Source organism: Macaca fascicularis, chromosome 10 (assembly GCF_037993035.2).
Source record: "Macaca fascicularis isolate 582-1 chromosome 10, T2T-MFA8v1.1".
NCBI lineage: Eukaryota > Metazoa > Chordata > Mammalia > Primates > Cercopithecidae > Macaca > Macaca fascicularis.
In genome coordinates, this window is record NC_088384.1 from 112,404,664 (window position 1) to 112,428,278 (window position 23,615).

At 43.3% G+C, this 23,615-nt stretch overlaps 1 protein-coding gene across 5 annotated transcripts; it reads right to left on the reverse strand.

The window, feature by feature from the left end:
- Window positions 1-185: 185 nt before the first annotated feature.
- AURKA (aurora kinase A) lies at window positions 186-23,545 on the reverse strand. 5 transcript variants are annotated; one of them, XM_005569391.4, is made up of 9 exons: window positions 23,498-23,545; window positions 19,504-19,550; window positions 17,622-17,898; window positions 15,635-15,689; window positions 14,015-14,206; window positions 12,129-12,267; window positions 4,094-4,242; window positions 1,275-1,449; window positions 186-1,130 (listed from the first exon to the last, which is right to left on the reverse strand). In XM_005569391.4, exons 2-9 carry the CDS (start codon window positions 19,543-19,545, stop codon window positions 948-950), a joined length of 1,212 nt encoding a protein of 403 aa, XP_005569448.1. In that variant the 5' UTR covers window positions 19,546-19,550; window positions 23,498-23,545; the 3' UTR covers window positions 186-947. The 5 variants fall into 5 exon arrangements, with proteins under 5 accessions (XP_005569448.1, XP_005569449.1, XP_005569451.1 ...); XM_005569392.3 differs by having other exon boundaries at window positions 23,484-23,545; XM_005569394.4 differs by having other exon boundaries at window positions 23,308-23,545.
- Window positions 23,546-23,615: the final 70 nt, after the last annotated feature.

A 23,615-nucleotide genomic window follows, 5' to 3' on the forward strand; every position in this document is an offset into this window, starting at 1 on the left:
CTTTAGTCGATGGACAGACGGCAAATATATAAACACTATATATAGCGAAGTATTAGGAGTACGCCCAACAGGAGATACCAGAAGAGGAGGACTAGAAGAGGGCGAGACCTGCTCCTCTCTGCCCCTGCTCATTTCCAGGCCAACAATGAACAGATGGTGGAAAGAATTACACAGTACTCCACGCAGACATAGATACTTATTTATTTGCATATTTAAAGTTTACACACATGCCATGACTCCAATGTTTTAAAAAAATAAGCCCTTAACAGCTCTGAGACACACGGCCTCTTCTGTATCCCAAGCAAGTCTCTAAATGGAGGTAGAGCACATGTTCCTATTTTACACACACTCATATGGGAGATAAGTGGTTAAGGAGGACTAGAAACCCAATCAGGCCTACCAGGGTGCTGGACAGACACAGAGCATTCCTAAGGGAATGCCACCAGAGAAAAAACACGTCTGTACAAATATCTTTATTTTCATACTTAAAAAGAATCACATACTCATTCCAACAGCTTTACCAGGCGTGGCCAACCCAATAAGTTACACACTCACTCAGGGACTGGGAAGGTTATTGCACAGCTCCTTAACTGATCGCGTCAGGCAAAGTGGTCACTTTCCCCACAGCCAGACTCTGGATTTGCCTCCTGTGGGGACACCATGCCTGGCACAGGCTGACGGGGCGGCTGCAGTCGAACCTTGCCTCCAGATTATGAATCAGTGTAAGTAGCACAATTCTCGTGGCTACTTTCACTGCAGAGTGTCATGTTTATTGATGTGGAGCTTTCTGAATAGGGAGGTTAAGGCACACCTGCTCAGTAAAACAAATATTTCTTGTAGCGTTCTAGATTGAGGGCAGCAGACAATGGTAAAATAAACTTCAGTAGCATGTTCCTGACAAGTTATACAGCAGCCCTGGCTCAAGGATTTCTCCCCCTGCATGATTCCTAAGACTGTTTGCTAGTTGACTCTTTGTTTTGGCAATTTGATGGTTTTGATGAATTTGCTGTGATCCAGGGGTGTTCAAGTACTTCTCTGAGCATTGGCCTCTGGCTGGGATTATGCTTCAACAGTCTTGAAATGAGGTCCCTGGCTCCCTCTGTTACAAAATCAGGGAATGTGAATTCAACCTGGAATACAACAAATGATAAAACATCACAAAACACAGGTTAGAGAGATCAAACAGTACAGATATTCAGATCTTGGCCTGAAGTTCAGGCTGATAAGGAAAGAATTCCAGCAGATGCGCTGGGTCCTTTTCAGTTGCATCTTACCCGGGATATTCTTTTATAGGTCTCTTGGTATGTGTTTGCCTCAAAAGGAGGCTTCCCAACTAAAAACTCATAGCAAAGAACTCCAAGGCTCCAGAGATCCACCTTCTCATCATGCATCCGACCTTCAATCATTTCAGGGGGCAGGTAGTCCAGGGTGCCACAGAGAGTGGTCCTCCTAAAAAGAGGGAGGCTCAGGTTGATGTGCTTCTGGTTTTATGATCACAACAGCTGCTAAAATCATTGAAGATTCCACTAACACTGAAGACTTCCCCTGGGCCAAATCCTATGCCCTACGAAGTAGCTACTATTATAAATTCCCATAGGAAACAGATGAAGGGAGGTGTGTAAGGTCACAGAGCTAGCCACCAAGCTTAACCCGCAATCTGTCCAACTCCAGAACCTCCCTGAATGATCTAGAATGCAAGAAATTGAATGTATCACTACCATATAAAAGTTGCCATGCAGAGTTCTCTGCAAATACGATTTGGAGTTCTACATCTGCATGTGGATATTACAGATATGCTAAGAATCTTAAGAGCCTGGTCGCAATGACAAGACACTAGAAACTGTCCCGTTGTAACAGCACTGGGGTGGAGATGTAGATACATGCTGAAATTTTGAGGGTGGCCTATGAAGTACTCTTGCCAAAAATATTTAACTTGGCCGGGCGCGGTGGCTCATGCCTGTAATCCCAGCACTTTGGGAGGCGGAGGTGGGGGGATCACGAGGTCAGGAGATAGAGACCATCCTGGCTAACATGGTGAAACCCCGTATCTACTAAAAATACAAAAAATTAGCTGGACGTGACGGCATGCGCCTGTAGTCCCAGCTACTTAGGAGGCTGAGGCAGGAGAATGGTGTGAACCCGGGAGGCAGAGCTTGCAGCAGTGAGCCAAGATCGCGCCACTGCACTCCAGCCTGGGTGACACAGCGAGACTCCGTCTCAAAAAAAAAAAAAAAAAAAAAAATTTTAACTTGAATCTCTTCAGGCCCTGAGACCTCCATTCCAGTTTTCAGCAAATATGGGGAATAAAGGTCCAAGTTAAGTGGCAACACAATCAGAAAAGTCCTCTTTAAAGTGGGAGACTGGTCTGGCTTAAGACCACAGAGACAATCCAATACAAAGCATGGGCCTTGGTTGAGTTCTGATTTTACAAACCAGCTATAAGATGTCATAGACAATAGGAGAAATTTGAACATGGACTAAATATTAGATACTGACAATGCTGTTAATTTTCTTAGGAGTGATCATGGTTCTAAGTATATAGGAGAATATCCTTATTTAGGAAATGCATGCTATTATAGTGCTTCAGGTTGAAGCATCATGATGTTTGCAACGTATTTTCAAGTGTTCACCAAAAAAGTAGATGCAGCCGATCTGACTAAATGGGAAAAAGTGCTGAACGCAGGCACTGGATAGACAGGTAGGCCATCAACTACCAATTCCACATTTCTATCGGTTTAGGTTTTTGTAATGAAGGTTGGAAAAAAGCTGGGGACAGCAGACACCAAGCCAGAACAGTACGTGTGGTTTCGTATTGCTTTGTCACCAGCTGCTCTTCACCATAGATGCTTACGCTGTCACAGCCCTGGTGCTGTGTTCAGCCAGGCCTGGCACCCACTGAGCACACAGTCACTACTGAATTGTGATGTAGGATTAAGAAGCTACCACTCTGGTCATCTAACCCCTCCATCACCACCAACAGACTGAATCGCGGGTTCTCAAACTGAGGCAATAACCAGGAAATGATGATGATTAACATCTGGGATTCAGAGTGAAGTGACTATCGGTTATGTAAGCAATCTTTTCAAAAAGCAAGAAGCCATCTTTTCTATCACAATTCAACCGGTTAAAATAGTTTAACTCTGCAATTCCATGAAGCCTATAATTCTTTATTCTGGTTTGTCTTAGCAGATAACAGCTCCCACTAATGACAACCAGTTTTTTTAAAAAAAAGACTGCAATAGCAGATTCAATGCATTGCTGGGAACAGTTAGAAGTGCTCTGTAACAAAAGCAAAGGATTTCTCCCTCACATATAATCTGTTTTAGGCTATACTTTTTTTTTTTTAACTAGCTTGATTTTTAAGTCATCTGGCTATAATTTGAGTCCTCCAAAGTTGACAAACCTTGATCGGTAGATGTATGCTTTAAAATGCCCCACTTCACGTGAAGTTTCAAAGCTTATTTAAACTCAAATTTAAAACAGTAAAGATACTGTAGTTCATGTGGAAAGCTCTTTAAGATTTGAATTGTTTTGAGATTGACATCTCTGCTTCAGCTGTGAGAGGGGACAAGGAAGGACTATCCCTACTATTGACAGAGGCAGACCAAAGAGAATCTCTCACCACTGCCCTCAAAGCTCCACCAAACTAATTTGGTGTTTCAAGTTCCCTGATATGACCTGCAGTCTGAGTGCTAGACCTTTGTCGGTGCTGTCCTCTGGAACATCTCCCCATCTCCTCATCCAGGAAGCAGCAGAGGTGAAGAGTTCCTCCCCCTCAACACATGGGCACTTCACCTCTGTCATATACTTGTCCTATCTGTTGACTCATTCATCCCCTCATTAGCCTCTAAGGACATTAAGCATCTTTAACCCTAGGCCTAGAACACTGTTAATAGCCCCAAATCACCACAGAATAAAATTTTCTTGCAAACCCTAGTTTATTATTAAGCCTAAATTACTCCAAGGTACTTCTGGGTTAGCTACATACCCCTCTTATAGCACAAAATCTACACTAAAATATTTTATATTTGGCTCATGATTAGCTCCCAGGGCTCTGGTAAACCAAACAACTTCCACCTCTAAAGTTACATACCTGGAAGATGGAGCATGTACTGACCACCCAAAATCTGCAATTTTAAGCTCTCCAGCTGATCCAAGAAGTAAGTTCTCTGGCTTAATGTCTCTATGAATAACTCTCTTCGAATGACAGTAAGACAAGGCATTTGCCAATTCTGTTATATACTGTTAAAAAAATATTGAAAGCCTGTGTTTTAGATTTTGTATAACACAAGTTAATATTAGACATCTCTTCTGAAAGGAACACAACATAGATTTAACATGGTTTGCAGGTTTTGGCCAGACACAGTGGCTCCCACCTGTAATCCCAGCACTTTGGGGGACTGAGGTGGGAGGATCACTCAAGCCCAGGAATTCAAAGCCAGCCTGGGAAACATAGCAAGACTCCATCTCTGCAAAAAAAATTTAAAAATTAGCCAAGCATGATGGTGTATGCCTGTAGTCCCAGCTACTTGGGAAGCTGAGGCGGGAGGATCGCTTGAGCCCAGGAGGTCAAAGCTGCAGTAAGCCATGATCACACTTCAGCCTGGGTGACAGAGTGAGACCCTGTCTCAAAAAGGAAAAGACAAAACAAAAAACACATATTGCAGGTTTTGAAGCAAGCATCGTAGAAATTATACATGAGTCTACACACACACAAACACACACACACACACACACACACACACACACACAGAATCAACTGAACCAATTTATAGTGGTTAGCATGAAGTGAAATTACCCAATGTTTAGTTATCGCTTTGCTAATACAGTTGGTGTGATGTTGAAAGACGGAAAAGACATTCAGCTAGTTAGAGCTAGCTCTTAGGTTGGTGCCATTTCAATGCAAAACACAGTTACTTCTGCACCAGCCTAACAGTTACACCCCCATACGGCAACAAACGGCCCTGCGGCAAGGAAGTAAGGCAGTGCCGAAGACCTGGTACAAATTAAGGATTCAGGTGTGTAAATACTGCCTTTTTCTTTTTTAGAAAAATAAAATTAACTTTTCAAGTATAGTCAATTCCTTTTTTTAAAACCAAGATCATTCTGTGACAGAATAATTTGTTTAAAGCTAAAAATTTACTTCAAGAATATCAGGAGAAAGAAATTATCCTGAACAATAAACAGAAACTAAAAAGCAGTTGCACTGACATATTAAATAGCATGTTAAATTTTGGGTTACACTAAGTCAGCATAGAAGTACATAAGAAATCAGTCCTTTTGTTAATTTTATTTCCTTAAGTTACTATCTTTTTTTTTTTTAATAGAGATGGGGGTCTCGCTATGTTGACCAGGCTAGTCTCAAACTCCTGACCTCAAGTGATCCTCCCATCTCAGCCTCACAAAGTGCTAGGATTACAGACATGAGCCACCGCACCCTGCCAAGTTACTATCTTGTAAGAAAAGTTTGCCTGGCTGGGCACCTGTAATCCCAGCACTCTGGGAAGCCAAGGCAGGGGGATCACCTGAAGTCAGGAGTTCGAGACCAGCCTGACCAACATGGTGAAACCCTTTCTCTACCAAAAATACAAAAATTAGCCGAGCGTGGTGGTGCATGCCTATAATCCCAGCTACTCAGGAGGCTGAGGCAGGAGAATTGGTTGAACCCGGGAGGTAGAGGTTGCAGTGAGCCGAGATCACGTCATTGCACTCCAGCCTGGGCAACAAGAATGAAATTCCATCTCAAAAAAAAAGCAAGAAAAAAGAAAAGTTTTCCAGTCCCTATCTCTAAGATTTAGCCAACAAATCTAGTATGTATGTATGTATGTATGTTATTTACTTATTTATTTTTAAGAGACAGGGTCTCACTCTGTCACCCACCCTGGATTGCTACGGCATGATCAGACCTCACTGCAGCCTTGAACTCCTGGGCTTAAGCAATCCTCCTACCGAGTAGTTGGGACTACAGGTGTGTGCCACCATGCCCAGCTAATTTTTAATGTTTCTTTCTTTTTTTTTTTTTTTTTTTTTTGTAGAGACAGAGTCTCCCCATGTTGCCCAGGCTGGTCGCTAATTCCTGACTTCAGGTAATCCTCCCATCTTGGCCTCTCCAAGTGCTGAGATTACCAGTGTGAGCTACCATGCCTGGCCCAGAATTTATTTTATCATACAGGTAACTGTTTGAATATTGAAAAAATATATTTAGCTCTGCCTAAAGTTTGAGTTTCCTTTCTAAAGCAATTGCTAGACAGGATTGAACATTATTTTACATCAAAAAGGTTTACTAAACAGATAAGTAAACACCAAGTGTCACTGGCAGAAAAAACACTTTTCATTCTTTCAGTCCAAAGCCAGAGATCAAAATTCAGACCACGATAAACTGAAGTCAAATACAAGAAAGCTGCTCTTCTGACTACACCGACTTTGAGTTGCTGATGCTTTAATTGCACACATTAAAGTTCAAGAGGCAATGGACTTCACTCCTCCAGTCATTTCCAGACAAGAAGCTATTAGTTTCGCCATGGCTCTCTGGCACTGCTACTCCCTCCACACCTCACATGTTGTTAGACTGCAGGTATGGATAGGTCACTGACGTGTCACTACAATTAGTTTTATTTGAATTCATCTGAAAAGGAAAACAGGTACATGCGTATTCATTCTAACTGCAAAGGAATCTAGACAGAAATAATCTTTCATTTTCTTTCAAATAGCTATCTGCTCACACCAAAACTCCATCTAGATTGAAGCCTTGGGTGTGAGGAGAGAAAACAGAGAAGTAGTATCATGTGTAATTTTATACTGTTGAGATAAGGTGAATCTTTTAAAGTAGGATATCAATATCAGAAACTGAAGAAAAAGATTAACTGACCCAAAACAACAAACTCCAACCCACCGTAAGCAAGATGACAAGGAAAAAACCCAAGGGTAAAATGTGATCACCTGAGGCAGTCACTACCATGAATGAGCACAGATTTCCTTATTGAGCTGTAAGAGAAAGCTGGCCCAAAAGCTGAACTCATAAAGAAATATTAATTGCCAATTAAATAAGAAGTTGATTTGTTTAGCTAATATTTAAAAAGTAAATTAGAGATCTGTTTCTACTTAGGAGAAGCACAAACATTTAAGATTAAGTCTTTAAGTGTAAAACAGCATGTCATTGTTGCAGAGACAAGACCAAAGGGCCATATGTCCATAGTAGTGTGATTTCATCAGATACTGAAAGTAAAATTACTTGATTTTAAATGCCATGTACATCAATGCCAAAAACAAAGAAAACTAATGTCCACGCTACCCAGAGATCTCCACCAAGAAACGGAAAAAAAATCAAAGTAACCACCATCCAACATGCTTTATCAAGCTGTCAATCCAATAAGAAACGGCCCAAATTAAGACTCAACTTCTTAAAACAAGTAATTTTAATCACTTAAAAAAGGAGAGGCACAAAAAGCACAATCATGAAAGAAAAAACTGACACATTTGGACTTTTATTAAAAATACAGCCTGGGAGGCCGGGTACAGTGGCTCACGCCTGCAATCCCAGCACTCTGGGAGGCTGAGGTGGGCAAATCACCTGAGGTCAGGAGTTCGAGACTAAACTGGCCAACACGGTGAAACCCCGTCTCTACTAAAAACACAAAAATTAGCTGGGCGTGGTGGCGCACGCCTGTAATCCCAGCTACTTGGGAGGCTGAGGCAGAACTGCTTGAACCTAGGAGGTAGAGGCTGCAGTGAGCTAAGAATCAAGATCACGCCACCGCCCTCCAGTCTGGGTGACAGAGAAAGACTGTCTCAAAAAAAAAAAAAAAAAAAACCCAACAACCTGGGCAAGATGGTGAGACTATGTCTATACAAAAAATACAAAAATTAGCTCAGCGTGGTGGCACCCACATGTAGTCTCAACTACTAGGGAGGATCACTTGAGCTCAAAAGGTAGAGGCTGCAGTGAGAGAGATTGCACCACTGCACCCCAGCCTGGGTGACACAGTAAGACCCTTTCTCAAAAAAGTCAAATAAAAACAGCTTTGTGAAAGACACAGATAAGAGAAGGAAAATACAAGGCATGCATTGGGAGAAAATACTTGCAAAACATGTATGACAGACGACCTGCATCCAAAATATACAAATAACTCTTAAAACTCAAAAAAGCAAAAGATTCCAACAGGTGCCTCAAAGACGATACACAGATGGCAAATAAACACATAAAAAGATGTTCAAGGCTGGAAGCGGTGGCTCACGCCTATAATCCCAGCACTTTGGGAGGCTGAGGCAAGCGGATCACAAGATCAAGAGATCGAGACCATCCTGACCAACATGGTGAAACCCTAAAAGTACAAAAATTAGCTGGGCATGGTGGTGCATGACTGTAGTCCCAGTTATTCAGGAGGTTGAGGTGGGAGAATCACTTGAACCCAAGAGGCGGAGGTTGCAGTGAGCCAAAATTGTGCCACTGCACTCCAGCCTGGTGACAAGCGAGACTCCATCTCAAAAAAAAAAAAAAAAGATGTTCAACATTGAATGTTGTTAGGAAACTAAATCAGAACAATGAGATACCACCACATGCCCATTAGAATGACTAAAATGCAAAACACTAGGCCAGGTATAGTGGCTCACTCCTGTAATCCCAATATTTTGGGAGGCATGAATTACTTGAGACCAGGATTTCAAGTCCAACCTGAGCAACAAGGCAAAACCTTGTCTCTACAAAAAAATACAAAAATCAGCCAGGCATGGAAGCACATGCCTGTAGTCCTAGCTGCTTGGGAGGCTGAGCTGGGAGGACTGCTTGAGCCAGGGAGGTTGAGGTGGCTGATCACGCCACTGCACTCCAGTCTGAGTGACAGTGAAACCTTGTCTCAAAACAAACAAAAATCCAAAGCACTGACATCAAATGTTGGCAACTATGAGAAGCAATAGGATCTCAATTCATTGGTTCTGATACCGTATTGCCATTGTATAATGGTATCAGAATTGTTAACCAGCTGCCCTGTGGGAACCAACTGTATCAATTAGAGTGCTTATGTGAACTTCCTTTGGCCTTTGTCTTATAGAATCCACTCATTTCCAAAGCTGCTTGGATCAACACTTTACCCTTACACCCTTTAGTAAGGTGGTTTCCTACATTTGTAATGCAATGTAAAATAGAATGTAAAAATCACTTTGGAAGACAGTTTCCTCACAAAGCAAAATAAAGTCTTACTGTATAAGCTGACAATAGCACTCCTAGATATGTGCCCAACTAATTTGAAGACTTATGTTTCACAAAAACCTGCATGCAAATGTTTATAGCCAAAACATAACTGCCAAAAACCAGAATCAGCCAAGATACCCTTCAGTAGATGAACAAACTGAGGTACTTCCATATATTGAAATAATGGAAGATGATTTCGTGATAAAAAGAAATGAACAAGCTCTCATGCCTCCAAAAATATACAGATGAATCTTCAATGCATACTGCTAAGTGGAAGAAGCCCATCTAAAAAGGCTACATACTGTTATGATTCCAATTATATGATATTCTGGAAAAGGCAATAGAGACTGTAAACAGATCAGTGGTTGCCAGAGATGGAAGAGTTGGGAGGGATGAGTAGCTGAGACACAGGATTATTTTTCAAGAGCAGTGAAACTATTCTGTATATCGTAATGGTGGATACATGGCATTGTGTATTTGTCAAAATTCATAGAACTTTACAGCAAACACACAAAAATCAATCTCAGGATATGAAAATGTAAATGATTCCATCGTGGGCATGCAGATTGTGACAAAAGAATCTCACTGCATTACAAATGTAGGAAACCATCTTACTAAAGGGTGTGAGGGTAAAGTGTTGATCCAAGCAGCTTTGGAAACTAGTGGAGTCTTTAAGACAAAGGCCAAAGGAAGTGCACATAAGCACTCTAATTGATAAAGTTGGTTCCCATGCAGCTGGTTAACAATTCCGATACCATTATACATGTATATTGGAATTGAATAATTAAGTACAAGGATGGTGGGCAGTGAAATCCAGGTTTCTCACTTTTGGAGTGGGAGTTTACAGGTAAACAGGAGGAAGTTAGAATGAAACGTGGTAACGGATTCAAGTTGAAGACATCGGTATGAATTCATGGTATGCTTAATGAAGAGACAGATGGATAAATCTATACACAGATTACTATCCACATATATTTCCTTGCTCTGTCAGCTGAAAGCCTAGAAGTAGTGACGCCACAGTAGCAATGAGTACAAGTGCCCAGATCTTGATCTTGGTTTATAATAACATTCTCCAAGAAGAGGAACCAGGGCTCCTTGGAGAAATGGTTCGATTCTAGGACAGGAGCAGGAAATATACAAGATGAGGCTTCAGCATCTTGTATCAGAAAGTAAAGAAGTACAAGGCCAGGTGTGGTGGCTCACTCCTGTAATCCTAGCACTTTGGGAGGCTGAGGCAGGCAGATCACCTGAGGTCAGGGGTTAGAGACCAGCCTGGGCAACATGGCGAAACCCTATCTCTACTAAAAATACAAAAATTAGCTGGGTGTGGTGGTGCATGCCTGTTAATCCTAGCTACTCAGGAGGCTGAGGCAGGAGAATCGCTTGAACCCAGGAGGTGGAGGCTGCAGTGAGCCAGGACTGCGCTACTGCACTCCAGCCTGGGCGACAGAGTGAGATTCCATCTCAAAAAAAGAAAAAAAAAAAAAGTAAGGAAGTACAAACACACACACACACACACGCAAGACAAAACGGCAGTGATTTTCCCAGGAACCTGGTAAAAGAAAAAGAGCAGGCCGGGTGTGGTGGCTCATACCTGTAATCCCAGCACTTTGGGAGGCTGAGGCAGGCAGATCACAAGGTCAGGAGTTCAAGACCAGCCTAGCCAATTTGGTGAAACCCCATCTCTACTAAAAATACAAAAATTAGCCGGGCGTGGTGGTAGGTGCCGGTACTCCCAGCTACTTGGGAGGCTGAGGCAGGAGAATCCCTTGAACCCAGGAGGCGGAGGTTGCAGTGAGCAGAGATTGCGCCACTGCACTCCAACCTGGGCACCAGAGCAAGACTCCATCTCAAAAAGAAAAAAATAAAAAAGAAAAAAAGCTCCCAGTGGCCAAAGTTGTAGCCATCTGAACCACAAAATAAAGTACTGGATTATAGCTCAAGGGATAAAATAAATACCCAGGAGTCTACATCTTTAAATAAATAAATGATGAAATAAATAAGGGAGAACAGCCTTATTCTGGCACAGAATTCCAGATAATTTATGGAAATACTCCATCCACTCTCTACTCCTTAAGTGTGGGCTATTCATAGTAACTTCCTTTGAAGAAATACAGTATGGAAAGGAGGGAAAATAGTAACTTTACAGTGGAGAAACCAGACAAACACTCTCTCAGGCAGAAGATCAAGCTGACATCCACAGTTAAAAGTCATAAGAGTTTACATCCCTGGTATGTGATAAGAATGCATTTTACCTCTGCTCTCCCCTCAAAAACCCATAAGCCCAATTTAATCATGATAAAAACTAAGAAAATCTGAATAAAATGTGGACTTAACAGTTATATATCAATATTGGTTCATCAATTGTGACAAATGTACCATATTAATGCAAGATGTTAGTGGGAAAATTAGCAGGAAATTCAGTGTGGGGTATATGGGAAGTCTCTGTACTGCCTTCACAATTTCTGTAAATCTAAAACTATCCTAGCCAGGCACAGTGGTGTGCACCTGTAGTCCCAGCTACTCGGGAGGCTGAGGTGGAGGATCACTTGAGTCCAGGAGTTCTAGTCCAGCCTGGGCAACATAACAAGACCCTGTCCCTTTAAAAAAAAAAAAAGAAAGAAAGAAAAGTAAAAACTATTCTAAAATTAAAAATCTATTAAAGAAAATGAGGGTGACTATCTATATACATTATATACATTTCCATAGAAAACAGCTGTGCAAACTAGGCACAAAAGCAGACACAACATTCTGCCTGGTTCTAGACTTTATCGGTACATATGGTACAAATAAGCTCTTTTGATTTTTCCACTTCAAATATTTGATATTAAGCTATCCTTCCGTCAAGACAACACCCACTCTACTAGAATGAAAGGTGCACTGCTCTGGAGGACAGGTACACAGGAAACACAACTAGCCTGGACAACAAATGAACACTTACCGTAGCAGTTCTCTGCTCATCAAACTTTGAAAGTTTCTGAAGTTCTCTATAGACTGTTCCAAGTGGTGCATATTCCAGAATTAGGTAGACTCTGGTAGCATCATGGAAATAACCATACAGTCTGAGAATATTAGGATGCCTGCAACAAAGGATAAACATTCTAACACCTGGTTTGGAGCTGACAGAAGACTATGTACTAAATGTCAAACAAACTCTTCATGTAAAACCAGTGGTGTTTACCATGAAACCACACTCCAAACTCCACTTGAGAATCTGAAACTGTAAACCCACTCCAAGAAAAATACATAGACCCACATTTCATTTTACAAGCATTTCAAAGTATTAATGGACCTCTGGTTTAGTTAAGACTATTTCCCTCCTAGCCGGGCGCGGTGGCTCAAGCCTGTAATCCCAGCACTTTGGGAGGCCGAGACGGGCGGATCACGAGGTCAGGAGATCGAGACCATCCTGGGTAACACAGTGAAACCCCGTCTCTACTAAAAATACAAAAACTTAGCCGGGCGAGGTGGCAGGCGCCTGTAGTCCCAGCTACTCGGGAGGCTGAGGCAGGAGAATGGCGTGAACCCGGGAGGCGGAGCTTGCAGTGAGCTGAGATCCGGCCACTGCACTCCAGCCTGGGTGACAGAGAGAGACTCCGTCTCAAAAAAAAAAAAAAAAAAAAAAAAAAAAGACTATTTCCCTCCTTTAGGCACCTTTATTCTTAGGAGGAAAATTCAGCTGAATATTAATTATCTACATACTAAAAAAAGCACATGGCCAGGCACAGTGGCTCACGCCTGTAATCCCAGCACTTTGAGAGGCCGAAGTGGGAGGATCACGAGGTCAGGACTTTGAGACCAGCCTGGCCAATATGGTGAAACCCCGTCTCTACTAAAAATGCAAAAATTAGCTGGGCTTGTTGGTGCACGCCTGTAATCCTAGCTACTCAGGAGGCTGAGGCAGGAGAATCGCTTTAACCTGGGAGGCGGAGGTTGCAGTGAGCTGAGATCACGCCACTACACTCCAGCCTGGGTGACAGAGCGAGACTCATCTCAAAAAAAAAAAAAAAAAAAAAAAAAGGCATTGCCACAGTAGTTTGATACCCAGACACTGTGACAGATAAAAGCAGTGATCAGTAACGGCAGTAGATGGGTGCTGAGCAGACTGGGCAGGTGCAGACTGTGGCCAGTGGGAAGCAGGCAATGGGAAGCACAGCCCGTGTAAGATGCCTGCCCCTCCCAGCCCCAGCCAGGTATTGCCAGGTAGAGACACACCAGGCCTGATGTGGCCAGACTTGAAGTATTAGCATCTGATTCAAATCTGAAAAACACTGAAAGGAAAAAGAAAAAAAGGAAAAACAAAAACCCATCAGCCCTAGTCAACCTGCAGGTGGCTGCTCGCAACCCCTGCATACTTCAGAATAAGGGGTGCCATTCCCCTTCATTATCCACCAAAAAGACTTGCCCATATAAACTATTCCATTAACAAAACATTAAATCCTCAAGTGATTTTTCAGGATCAGAGCACTTAAGTGCTCTTTGAAAGATGACAAGTTTAATCATTTTTTGTGGTACTATGAAAAGCAGGCCCTCTAAAAAGTAAATTTATACTTTAAAAAAAAAAAGAAAAGAAAAGGAATACAATTTTATTTTAACATGAAGAGCACAGGAGAATCACAGGAGAATGATTATAACCCAGTGTGGTACAGAAGCTTATCTAATCTTTTTCATAAGGGAGCGGGAGGTGAGGAACGGGGGCCACGCATTTGAGGACAGTGCCTCATAAGAGGGAGTGCACGGACCTGGGCAGTGGGAGGCTGACATTACAGGAGGGGGAGGGGTGCAGCATGGGTGAATATTGTTTTGAACATGAACCTGAAAACTCACCGAAGGTGGGACTGTATTTCCACTTCTCTTCTGAGCTGATGCTCCACTCCGGCTTTCTCCAGCTGAGCTTTAAATAACACTTTAAGAGCCAGAATAAACTTGCTTTGTTTTTCTCTTGCCAAATAAACATTACCAAACTTTCCTTTACCCAGAGGGCGACCAATTTCAAAGTCTTCCAAAGCCCACTGCCTCCTAGGAAGGAATTTGAACATTTTAGAATGTGAGGAAAACAAAGCTTTTCTAACAAATTCTCAATTAGTAGACACATTCTATAAATAATTTTATATTCCAACTTGTACTCAATATGTATCCTCAGCAAGAACCAAGGCAACAACCACTATCAAAGAGCTGCTGCAACATGAAACCCTGACGTCCCTAGCTGCCGTTAGGTGTGAAGAGTCAGTGACAAGGAACAGTCTCGGGTTTTAGATCTGAAGCACTCTATGGGAAATGTCCCAAGCCTGTACTATGCTCAGAGGAACAGGCCCATGACAACGCTGAAGACCATAAAAAGGATAAGTGACCAGAGAGGGAGGAATGCTTCCGGACCATCTGGGGGCCTGTTTCAAACTAACCACAGCCGCTCCCTCCAGTCCCAGAGGTGCTAATTCTCTCTGGGTGGAGAAGCACTCTGGTGGTGGACACAGAGCCCTGAGCCACTGAGCCACTGTTACTAATGGAAGCAGGATGGAGCCCACAGGCTAGCTGGGGCATGAGTACCAGTGGATTTAGACTCTTAGCCTCTGTTAGGCCGCTAGAAGCAAAAGTCTGTGGGTTCATTCCTCGCTCCTCCTAGTATATTCTAGAATCCAGACAGTTCAGAGACTAACAGTAGGATTTTAGAAAAGCCCTGGGGAAGACATTAGAGCCAACCTTTATAACAAAGAACTAAAACTATCACACTGTCAAAACCCTCAGTCGTATATGAGTATACAGTTCTGCAACATATTCTATTTTTTTAAAACTTGCACTTTTATACAATAAAAAAGCACAGACACATAAACCATATGTAGTGGTTACTTCTAAGGACAGAGAGGAACTTCCACACATTTCTGTAACAGATTCATACAAACTTTTTCTAAATTTGAAATGCATTTTTTGTTGTTGTTGTTTGTTTTATTTTGAGATGGAGTCTCCCTCTGTTGCCCAGGCTGGAGTGCAGTGGTGCAATCTCAGCTCACTGCAAGCTCCGCCTCCGGGGTTCACGCCATTCTCCTGCCTCAGCCTCCCGAGTAGCTGGGACTACAGGCGCCCGCCACCAGGCCCAGCTAATTTTTTGTATTTTTAGTAGAGACGGGGTTTCACCGTGTTAGCCAGGATGGTCTCGATCTCCTGACCTCATGATCCGCCCACCTCGGCCTCCCAAAGTGCTGGGATTACACGCATGAGCCACTGCACCAGGCCTTGAAAGCCATTTTTTAAAGCACTTGAGTCCCTAGCAAAATACCTCAATATACAAAATTCCTTTTTTTTTTAAGATTGGAAATCTGGAAACATTTATATCCTCTAAATGAAAATAAAGGCCTCATTTTTTCCCCCAAGAGTTCCCACAACTAAATTTGCAACAAAATGATATAATGTAGTAGAATAGTACAGAACTTTGTAAATAAAAAAGCTTACTTTTTTGATTCTTCATTTTTCTGTTTTGATGCCAGTTCCTCCTCAGGATTATTTTCTATATGGAATAAGTTAAAAACCTGTTTTTAGAATAACGATATAGGATAAGCTAAGCTGTGAATAGAGGTGAATCAAAGAATTGGTCACCAAAATATTAATGGTATGTCAAGAATGATAAACCGGGTTTTTTTTTTTTTTTAAGTTTTCCTTATAGAAAAAAAGGACTACTACACCCTGACTTCCATCATGTGAAGTCTTTACAGAATTTCTAAAGACGAGCAGAAGTATATATAGACGGGTCCCTCTCTGATAAATTAAAGGCAGACTATGAAGGTTCTTTTGAAGCCTCAGTTTCCAAATGAAGAACTTTTGTGGCAGAATTACCAATCTTCCCATACATGACAAGCTGCCACCTCGTCACCTTTTCTCCCTACTAGGTGGGCCAGCCAACAGTCTATACCCTATGTACAAATTATCACCAACATGTAGCAAAACATAAGCCAGCCACCCTCCATTATATTAGTTGCCAAGGGGAAATATAAAAATAAAAGCCACCAATTCGGCAAAATGCACAAGGAACAGTTGTGCAGCAGAGGACTGGGGTAACTATTTCATTAGCCACAAGAACATATGGAACATTTCCACCGGTCTGTCTCCAACATCGCAAACTCGAACAGCACATGATGGTCTGCTCAGATATTTGGATGCAGGTCCAAACTCTTCCTCCAGGTGCCCCTGTCACATGTGCACCCCGCAACCCCCAGTTCACTAACTCAGTTAATATCAATTTAATCACCATCCCTAACTCCTCTTTACTCATCTTTCAGGTACAATTTATTGCCCAGTTCTAATGAGTCTGCATCATAAATGAGCTCTCAAATTTGTGTGCACCTCTCCATCCTGGCTTGTCTTTGGATAAGTTAACTGCTTCTGAGTCTTAGCTTCCTCCTCTGTAAAACTGAGTTAATTACTGGCTACCTTCAGGAAGTGGTTACAAGGATTGAATGAGATGACGCGCATGAAGCACGCACTTATCTCAGAGCCTGCAGGGAATGAGCACTCGACAGTTGGTAAATAACAGCATCTACTCTGCTCCACACACAGCAGGTTATTGCCATCTCTGACCTCAACCTCCTTCCTGTCTGGTACTCCTAAATCCAGCGTTCTACTCCAATGTATTCAGTACTTCCACAGTCAACTTTTTTTTTTTTTTTTTGAGATGGAGTTTTGCTCTCGTTGTCCAGGCTGGAGTGCAATGGCGTGATTTCGGCTCACCACAACCTCCGCCTCCCAGGTTCAAGAGATTCTCCTGCCTCAGCCTCCCAAGTAGCTGGGATTACAGGCGTGCGCCACCACACCTAGCTAATTTTTTTTAGTACAGACGGGGTTTCCCCATGTTGGTCAGATTGGTCTCTAACTCCTGACCTCAGGTGATCCACCTGCCTCAGTCTCCCAAAGTGCTGGGATTACAGGTGTGAGCCACCACGCCTGGCCTTCCACAGTAAACTTTCTAAAAGGCAAAGTTCCCTTCTAAGTTCAAAAAACCTTCAGTAGCTTCCAAATGCCCTAGAGATGAGGCCCCATTCCTTACCATGGCCAGCAATGCCCATGGTGACCTCACCGCAGCCTGCCTCGGTTCATCCACTTCTCTGGATTTCCCCCAAACTTTAGATCTCAGTCCCTCAAGTCACTTACTACAAGCACCCTACATCCAGACCCACTAACAAGCAATCAAAAGGACACCAATTGGTGCTGTGTCCTCCCTGGGTGCCCCACTCTTCCAAGGGAGTGAGAATCAGGTCTGTATTTTTAGCACAGATCTGGCCCATGGGCAGACACTGTTACTTCAACCCAGATACCATATTTTCTCCCCATCCTCAACAGATATAAAAGCTAAGGCTCCAAACAGTAACTGCAAGTAATATACACTTGCTTTTTTAGCAACAACGACAAAGAATGACCATCCAATGAGTCTCAAAAGCTAGTTTACCAGGTGCCGACGGCAGGGGCTGCTTGCTCTTTGGGGTATGACTCGGTGGCCTGGAGACAGGATGAGGTACACTGGTTGCCTGCAATTGCTTCTGCTTCTGATTCTGAACCAGTTTGTGACTGGAAACAAGCTTTTGTGCTTGCAAAGGAACACGCTGGGAAGAATTTGAAGGACACAGGACCCGCTGAGCCTGGCCACTATTTGCAGGTAATGGATTCTGACAAGGAAATTGCTGAGTCACGAGAACACGTTTTGGACCTCCAACTGGAGCTGCAGGCTAGAATGGAAGAGAAAATAAACTTTCTGGTATTCGTGAACGCAAAAGATGAATATTTTGAGAATTTCACAAAGTTTGTTCTCTAGTATAGCAAAATAATGAATGTCACGGATAAGAGATGGAAGGGGAAAAGGTATTTTAATCAGTACTTCCAGAGGATAGTTAGTATGTGGCTAAGAATACCCGAATGATACTTTCTACCCCCTCCAACTCCTCACCCCTAAAAATCATGCTTTATTAACAAATATCCATTACTGAAGGAGACAAACACTTCCTAGAATTTCTCAATAATTTGGAAATAGACACTAACTTGTTATTTGGCAAAAAGCTATGATACAAAAACTTTATGACAAAATCTCAGTTCCATTTAAATTTCTTTGATAATATACATTTAAGAAAAAGACCAAAAAAAAAAAATCTGTCAAAACATTCAACATTGGTTATCTTCATGAAGTTTTGGAAGAGTCTAAGTTTTCATATGGCCAGGATTTTCCACAATAAGCTTATTACTATACTATTAATTAACCAATGTTTCATTTTCCAAGTATTGACAAAATGGACTTGAGCAAAAATCTGTGACAAAAAGGAAACAAATGTAGGCACTTCAAAAAGTTATTACTAAAATGTGTTATTATTTTTGAGATGGAATCTTGCTCTGTCACGCAGGCTGGAGAGCAGTGGCATGATCTCAGCTCACTGCAACCTCTGCCTCCAAGGTTCAAGCAATTCTCTGCCTCAGCCTCCCAAGTAGCTGGGACTACAGGCAATACCACCACGCCTGGCTAATTTTTGGTATTTTCAGTAGAGACGGGGTTTCACCATCTTGGCCAGGCTGGTCTTGAACTCCTGACCTTGTGATCCACTTGCCTTGGTATCCCAAAGTGCTGGGATTACAGGCGTGAGCCTTGAAATGTATTATTTATACGCCTGTAAGTACTGTATTACAAGCTTAAATAGTTAAGTTAACTCTAACACCCTGAGCTAATCAAACTAAAAGGGGTAGGAGGGATGAGATTTCCTCCAGCTTCAACAGCTCATTGTAAGTGAGGGGCAAGTGCTAGAAATGAAAGCCTAAAAGTCCATCCCCAGCTCAATGGTATGAGTGCTCTACAAAGACAGGGTGTTAAGACTTCCAAATTCAAAGTCAGTTACTCCTGAAATTAGTACACTGTCCACAACATAGTAGGCATTCCAAGACAAATATAAAGAAACATTTTAAATGTAGAGCAATTTTTTAAATAGCCGTTATCATAGGAACTGAGAATCAAAAACAGTAATTCAAGGTAGCCTTTTCTAATTATTTTATATTTATGGCCAATTTTAAAAGTTTTGGACTCCTGCTGGATGCATTATTACTATTATCTTGCATACAACAGAGGGATATAGAAACTTAAGCAGCCAATTATAAGACAAAGCAGAACCAAAAAGCTACTCTAAGAATCAGCAAAATGTTACCGAACACAAGAAAAGTGACTAATTTATATCCAGGGGCACGGTAAGGGATCTAAATTTATAATCCAAAGTAAAGGTGGAAAGAATTCCCAACAAGACCAACCTCCATGTGGGTTTATAAATGTGAATGAGATTACAGATTATTCAATTTACCTTAACAGGCCCTGAAATGCAGTTTTCTTTAGATCGGTCCATGATGCCTGAAAAGAAAAAGAAGAACCTTTAATTTGAACAAAGCCACCTGCTTAAAGTGCTGCTGCTTGATAGGCAGCGTTACAGTTCCCTGATCAAAAGGCCTCCACAACACACAGGATTTTACACTTTTTGTCCAAATGAAGCTAATGAGGGAGGGCCAGACATGTGCTTTCCCCGCAAGGCCAACCTCCCCTTGGGCACTGCATCCCATCCTCTCTCACACGGAGTCTTCACTCCTGATGGTCTTGCGGCTCCATCATCTCTCTTCTAACGGATCACTTCCATCCCTGTGCAGCCTGCTGGCATACCTGCTACCTTAAAAAAGTCCTCTTTAGGCCGGGCATGGTGACTCACGCCTGTAATCCCAGCACTTTTGGAGGCCGAGGCGGGCGGATCACCTGAGGTCAGGAGTTCGAGACCAGCCTGGCCAACATGGTGAAACCCCGTCTCTGCTAAAAATACAAAAATTAGCTGGGTGTGGTGGCGGGCGCCTGTAATCCCAGCTATTTGGGAGGCTGAGGCAGGAGAATCGCTTGAACCCAGGAGGCGGAGGTTGCAGTGAGCTGAGATCATGCCATTGCACTCCAGCCTGGGGGACAAGAGTGAGACTTTTTCTCAAAAAAAAAATAAAATAGAATAAAATAGTCCTCTTTATTGTATTATCTTTGCTAACCATGACCCCCTCCTCTCCAACAGCAAAGCTCCAGAAGAACCATCCACACTTGCCACCTCTACTCCTCCTCTCCCCTCCCCTGAGCCCATCCCCACCCAGCTTTTTTGCCTCCACCACATCATCAGGCTCATGGCTGACACCTACTGTTGCCAAACCCAAGGGTCAATTCCACCTTCCTCGTACTTGCATCCTCAGCAGAATCCGACAAGGTTGATCACATCTTACACCTTTTTCTTCACTTCACTTCCAGGTTTATCTACCACCTAGTCATCCTATCTTTCCCTCCTTGCTGGGTCACTCTCATTGTTGCCCGATCAAGGGTCTGGGGTGACTAAAGAATGAGTCCCTGGACCCTCCACTTCTCCATCTACACCTTCACAGGAATCCATATCACCGAGTGCCTCAGCTCTAAATGCCTTCATGAGGACCTCTCAAAGTGCATCTTCTGCCCCAATCTCACCTTGGACTGTCAGACTTGGATATCCAAGGATTTGTCCAGGATCTCCCAGAAATGTCTGCCAGGCACCTCAATCCTAACATATCCAAAACCGAACCGCTTCCCTTCTCCACTTCTCACCTCCCTGTTCATGGGTGTGCCCTGAGCTCACGCCTAGAACGACTTCTCCATCTCCAATTACTCCCTAGCCAAGTACATCCAGTCTCTTTGCTTTCAATACCATCTACAGGCTGAGGACTCCCAAATATTCATTCTTCAGCCCAGACCTCTCCTCTGAACTCCTGATCTACATTTTCTACTTTCTATGCAACATCTGCACCTGATTATCTGAGAGGCATCTCCATTTTAACATGTCCCAAACAGAAGTCCTAATCCCTCCACACTCTCACCTCCCCAAATCTAGTCTCTAGATATCCTCATCCCAGTTGATGGCAAATCCATCCTGCCAGTTGCTCAGGCCAAAAGCCTTGGCATAATAACCCTTTAAGAGGTTTCTCTCTCTCTCAAACCCCTCATCTAATCCACGAGCATATTCTGTAGGCTCTGCCTTCAAGATCACTGCTCAGAACCTCTACTACTACCACCTGGTCAAACCGTAATTCTCCTTTGAATTTTTTGCAACGGCCTCCCAATGGCCTCCCGACTTCCAACCTTACCCCGTTATGGTCCATTCTCAACACTGAGGCCAACAATCTCATTAACAAGTCAGATGTGTTGGTCCTTGGTTCAGAAGACCCCCATGGCTCCCCAACTCAATCAAAACAATGCAAACTCCTAACCTGCATAGACAGGCCTATTGAAGTCTCACAGAACATGGACCCTAACTGCCTCTCTGACTTCCTCTCTTCTTCTCGATTGTGCACCAGCCACACAAGGCTTCTTTCTTTCCTCAAACAAGTCCCCTGCCATAGGCATTTGCACTTCTTGCTCCCTTTATTAGGCTTTTCCCTCAGGTGTGTAGTTCAGTCTTTCATTTCACAGAGGTTTCTCCTTTTTTTGAGATGGAGTTTTGCTCTTGTTGCCCAGGCTGGAGTGCAGTGGCACAATCTCGGCTCACCCGCAACCTCCACCTCCCGGGTTCAAGCAATTCTCCTGCCTCAGCCTCCGGAGTAGCTGGGATTACGGGCATATGCCACCACACCCAGCTAATTTTGTATTTTTAGTAGAGACGGGGTTTCTCCATGTTGGTTGGGCTGGTCTGGAACTCCCCACCTCAGGTGATCCACCCGTCTCGGACTCCCAAAATGCTGGGATCACAGGCATGAGCCACCATGTGCAGCCTTCACTGAAGTTTCTTATCAAATGTCCCCACACTCCAGCCTGGGCAACGGAGTGAGACCCTGTCTCAAAAAAAAATTAAAATTGCCATTTTACAATTAAGCAAATAACTCCATGATGAAGCTAGGCCCAGACTACAGGCGGGAGCCCTTATGAAAAAACAGTGGGTAAGTTAAAGTTAATAAACAGCAGCAAGGAAATGCCCACTTGTGTTAATCATTTAATTTCACACATGCTCTAATGCTTTACTTCCCTTACAATTACAAGTAGCAGTCTAATGAGATCACAGAGGCCTAACAACATTTATTTAACATTCTTCTGACAGAAGCTACAGGCATTTGCTCCAATTTATTCTACTTTTCTTTCTAGGGAAATTGAGTAACAAGCAGAATGGAATAAGATTCTAATCCAGAATTCTGGAGACAACGCCAATAAGACTGCCCTTCAGGTGACTCTAATCTGCAACCAGATGACTTTCACAGGATCTATTCAGTTCACACCAGAAATCCTACCACTGTGAATAGAAAAGCTGTTAGGCTAATAGCACAGGAGGTTTATACGGGTTTATTCCTTCCTCCTTCAGACCTGTGCATGTCTGCAGAGATGAAGGGAAGGACGAATTGAGTAGGTTGCTGAAAAACGTTTAATTCAAGGGACAAGGAAGGTTAAGGAAGAGGAAGAGACATTACGAGTTAACGACAGTGGCTACGTCTACCTCAGCCGGAGGGATCTTAGAAATGGAGACTCTGAGGCCCAACCCCAGGTCTAGGAAAACAGATTCTGCATTTTAACATCCCCAGACGATTTGCATGCACCGGTCTGCATCCCTAGTTCTCAATGAAATCAAAGAATCATCTGGAGAGTTTGCTAATAACTAGACACCTGGGTCCTATCCCTCAGAGATTCTGATTTTCCGGGCTCTCGGTGGAGCTATATTTTTAACAAGGCTCTCCAAGTTATCCCGATATAACTACTTCAAGGTCTACGGTCTGAGAAGTACGGACCGGGAAGGCCTCTGCAAGGAGGTTCTCATTCATAAATTCACCCACTCATCCAGCCAGGACAAGGGCCTTCCTAGGCTATTCTGTCTAAAGCGGCCCCCGTTAAACCGCACTCCTGCTTTTCCCTTATAACACCCACCCCAGTTGCAAGTTCTCTGTACGCTTACCGTCTGACTCCCTACCCACTAGAACGTGAACTCCAACACAGCAGCGACCTTCTGTGCTTTTCTTACCCAGGTGATCTCCGAGAACAAAATCCAATCTGACGCTCACCCACCCCTCCCGCGCGTGTCAACACCATTCAACAAACCCCTTCTACCTCTAGCTGTAATAAGTAACAAGCAGTGTCTTACAGGGCGCCTCGGTGCCCAAGAGCGGATGCAAAGGCACTGGGCGGGCACAGGGTAGCGCCAAGGACACCCAGGGACGAAGGAACCGAGAGGGGACTTGACGCTCCGCCACTCCGGCCGGCCGCCCCTTGTCCCCGCCGCCCTCGTCGCCACTGAGATATCCCCCACGGTCTACCCACCCGTCGGCTCCCACCTGCGACCCAAGGACCCGAGTCTTCCAAGAGCTCAGCCGTTAGAATTCAAAGGTTCTTCTTTTTAAATAGGAGTTAAACCCTCTAGCCAGAAAGCCGATTGGCCTGCACTCGAGCGAG

Bases quoted from the DNA above. Each gene is read 5' to 3' on its own strand.
- AURKA (XM_005569391.4), bottom strand. From the start codon at position 19,545: ATGGACCGATCTAAAGAAAACTGCATTTCAGGGCCTGTTAAG. The intron at 15,690-17,621 runs GTAAACTAGCTT...TATTCCATATAG, and splicing joins GCCCCTGCCGTCGGCACCTG to AAAATAATCCTGAGGAGGAA. The intron at 1,131-1,274 runs GTAAGATGCAAC...GTTGTATTCCAG, and splicing joins CCTATAAAAGAATATCCCGG to GTTGAATTCACATTCCCTGA.